Genomic DNA, 2971 nt, shown 5'->3' with positions numbered 1-2971 from the left:
GAAGGTTTGCCCACAAAGCAAAACCAGATATTTTAAGCTTTTTAAAAATACAAACATTTTCAATGTATATTTGTATTTGAGTATTCTCATGAACTATTAGAACATGAAACATTAAACAGTTATTCTGTACAATACAAAGGTTTCATATTGCAGGGAATAACCTCTTTCATAAATTTATCAAATACCATCTTAAAACTACCAAGGTTGTAATTTCTTTATTTCTCCTAAGAACAGTTTATTCCAGATAAACAGATGAATACAACATAATGTATGTACGCTGTGTTCATCAGCCTTAGTAACACCTCATTATTAACTTTTTTGTTATTTTTATTGTTTTGTGGAGGTTTTGTTAGAGTGCTCCAGTATGCTCAGTGCAGCAGTGACATCAGTGCTCCACTGCTTTTCTAAATCAGGCTGTAACTCCTCAAAATAGTCTGTTCTATGATGATTAAATTTTAGTTTGTTTATTTTCTAAATTTAAACTCACTCTCTATATTTTTAGGCATGTTTAGGGTTAAATTTTTCTGGTGAAATAAAAGAAGAAATTATATATTTCATGACATTATACTTTTAAGTTTACATCCTTTTCTTAAGCAATAAAGGGGAAAAAAGTACTAACTGTTAACTCTTTGCTCAGGAATGCATTTTCTTTTGGAATCTTCTCAATTTTTCCTGGTCCAACATTTTTACTGATACACTATCAAGAAAAAAAATAAATACACTTATCAAATCAGATTCTTAGAAAAAAACGTACAGGATTTCTGTGGGTATAATATGTGCTTTAAATTTTATGTTACACTGTACCTGAAAAATCAGTATACTGATTTGCAATAGATCAAAGAACAGTATATTAACTTTACTGTTAGTGTTAAGGACCTTTGTTTTGGTATATATCACTTCCTCTTTAGTACTTGCAATAAAAAAACCCAAACAACCCAAAACCACAGAAAAGTGTTCCAAAGCTCTTAAATCTATGTACAACTTCCTACTGCTTAAGGACTATTTGGAGACCTATTTTATTTCCCAGCACTTTCACTTCAGGTTCTTGAAGTATTTAATTCTGTTAACAATCAGGAAGGGTTTTCAGATCAATGCCACCAATAACTCTCCACGTTACCATCTTCATTTCATCATTAGGCAAAAGTTTTTAGTTGCTCCTACAGCCCTTTAAAATACATTTAAAACCCCACTAGATTCCATAAAATCATAAAAATTGACATAGAGCATCAGATCAAATCTACATATATTCCAGCGTTCTGATTCCAATGATGCCAATTAGGGGACGTCTAAATGAAAGTAAGAGTGGGAAAAGCATATATGATACTCCTTCCAGATACTGTTCTAATCTTCAACTATTTTCAGCTCAGAGACTTCCTAAACTAGAAATAGCCGCTGTATATTTAAGTAACTCTCAAGGTGTTTCTCTCCCATGTACCTTTCCAGTCTTCCCCTGGGCTGGTACAGCTGCCCACCAAGATAGCTCTCCGCAGCGCTCTCTGCAGCACTCTCCACTGGCAACTTCCTGTCTCTACAAGAACTGTCCACTTACTCCTGCCCTCTATTTCCCATTTCTAAACAATCACATACCCATGAAAGGACCCAACCACTTTTTTTAGGGTGCCTAGCTGCTTCTCAACAGCTTTTGGTGAAGTACTTCTTTGAAAGCCTTTGGGAAATTCAAGTAGACTACATCAGCTTGTTCACTCTTATCCACATTTGCTGGTCACATTAAAGAACTTCAGGAGGTTTCCAAAGTATTTGAAAGTACTTTTTTGGAAAGTATTTCTTGGAAAAGTATTTTACAAAAGTCACACTGACTCTTCCCAAATACATCATATGTATCTGGGCGTCCTTTAATGCATATAATTTATTATAATGTCTAATAGTGTACCTGGTTATTAGCCAACGGTATTAGGCATATTGGCCTGTAATTCCCAAACCATTTCAGGAACCTCTCTTTTTACATTGGCATCCCATTTATCATGCTCCAGCCTTCAAGTGCCAGGACTGTGCTAAACAGCAGGTTGTACGCGTGAATTAGCAATTCAGAATTATTTCATCCTTGAGCTATTTCAGACCTTTTCATTGAATACTATAAGACTCTGGTGGTTTCTTAGTGTTCATTTTGTCAACTCATTCTATAATCTTTTCTACAGTTACTTTAGTTTTATACATATCCTCTAACAAGTTATCCACAAAGAGATCTGAAGCATTAAGATGCTTCCAAATTCTTACCCATGCCTTGTCTTCTCTAAGTGCTCTTTTTATACCATAATCATCAATTTGCCTTATAGATTTCCTGGCAGGCTTTTTGTTCTTTAAGTGTTTGAAAAAAGGATATTCATTTTGAGTCTTTCCTGATAGTTGATCTTCAAGTGTTTTTTCACTTATCCTGCCAGATTTCATGATCTTTTCTATTCTATTTTCTTCATCTGGACATACCCATAACTTTTTGAAGTTTGACATCTTGTTTTCTTCAACCTACAGTTTAACCGTGCTGATTTTCATTTTCTCTTTCCCAAACTTTTCTTAATAAGTAGCATGCAATGGCCTTATATGGCTAATAATGTAAGTTTCAATAGCCTCTACCCTTCTCCTCCAAGGACTTAATATTTTTAATGTCTTTTGTGTTCATTTTTATATAATGCTCTTTCCTATGGTTGACCATAGCTGCAAAAGTTATTTTGACCTTTGCTTTTTCCATAGGAATGTTGACTAACTGCATTATGGTCATTTATACTGAATGGCTCTTCAACTATTAACTTTTCAGTGAGACCTTGTATATTCATAGAATCATAGAATCATTAAGGTTGGAAAAGACCTCTAAGATCATCGAGTCCAACCATCAACCCAACACCACCATGCCCACTAAACCATGTCCCTACGTGCTGCATCTACACATCTTTTAAATACTTCCAGGGATGGTGACTCAACCACTTCCCTGGGCAGCCTGTGCCAATGTTTAACCACT

The 2971-nt window shown here is 34.8% G+C and overlaps 1 protein-coding gene across 1 annotated transcript in view; it reads right to left on the bottom strand.

Moving 5' to 3' along the window:
- The window catches only part of AK7 (adenylate kinase 7), a 32451-nt gene that overhangs the window by 15071 nt on the left and 14409 nt on the right, over positions 1-2971 (bottom strand). The window contains exon 9 of the mRNA XM_009322553.1: positions 620-697. Coding sequence (XP_009320828.1) covers positions 620-697 — 78 coding nt within the window. The remainder of the gene's footprint in view (positions 1-619; positions 698-2971) is intronic.

This window comes from Pygoscelis adeliae, unplaced genomic scaffold, assembly GCF_000699105.1.
Source record: "Pygoscelis adeliae isolate BGI_AS28 unplaced genomic scaffold, ASM69910v1 Scaffold374, whole genome shotgun sequence".
In the NCBI taxonomy this organism is placed as follows: Eukaryota; Metazoa; Chordata; class Aves; order Sphenisciformes; family Spheniscidae; genus Pygoscelis; species Pygoscelis adeliae.
This window is presented reverse-complemented; position numbering and strand designations above follow the sequence as displayed.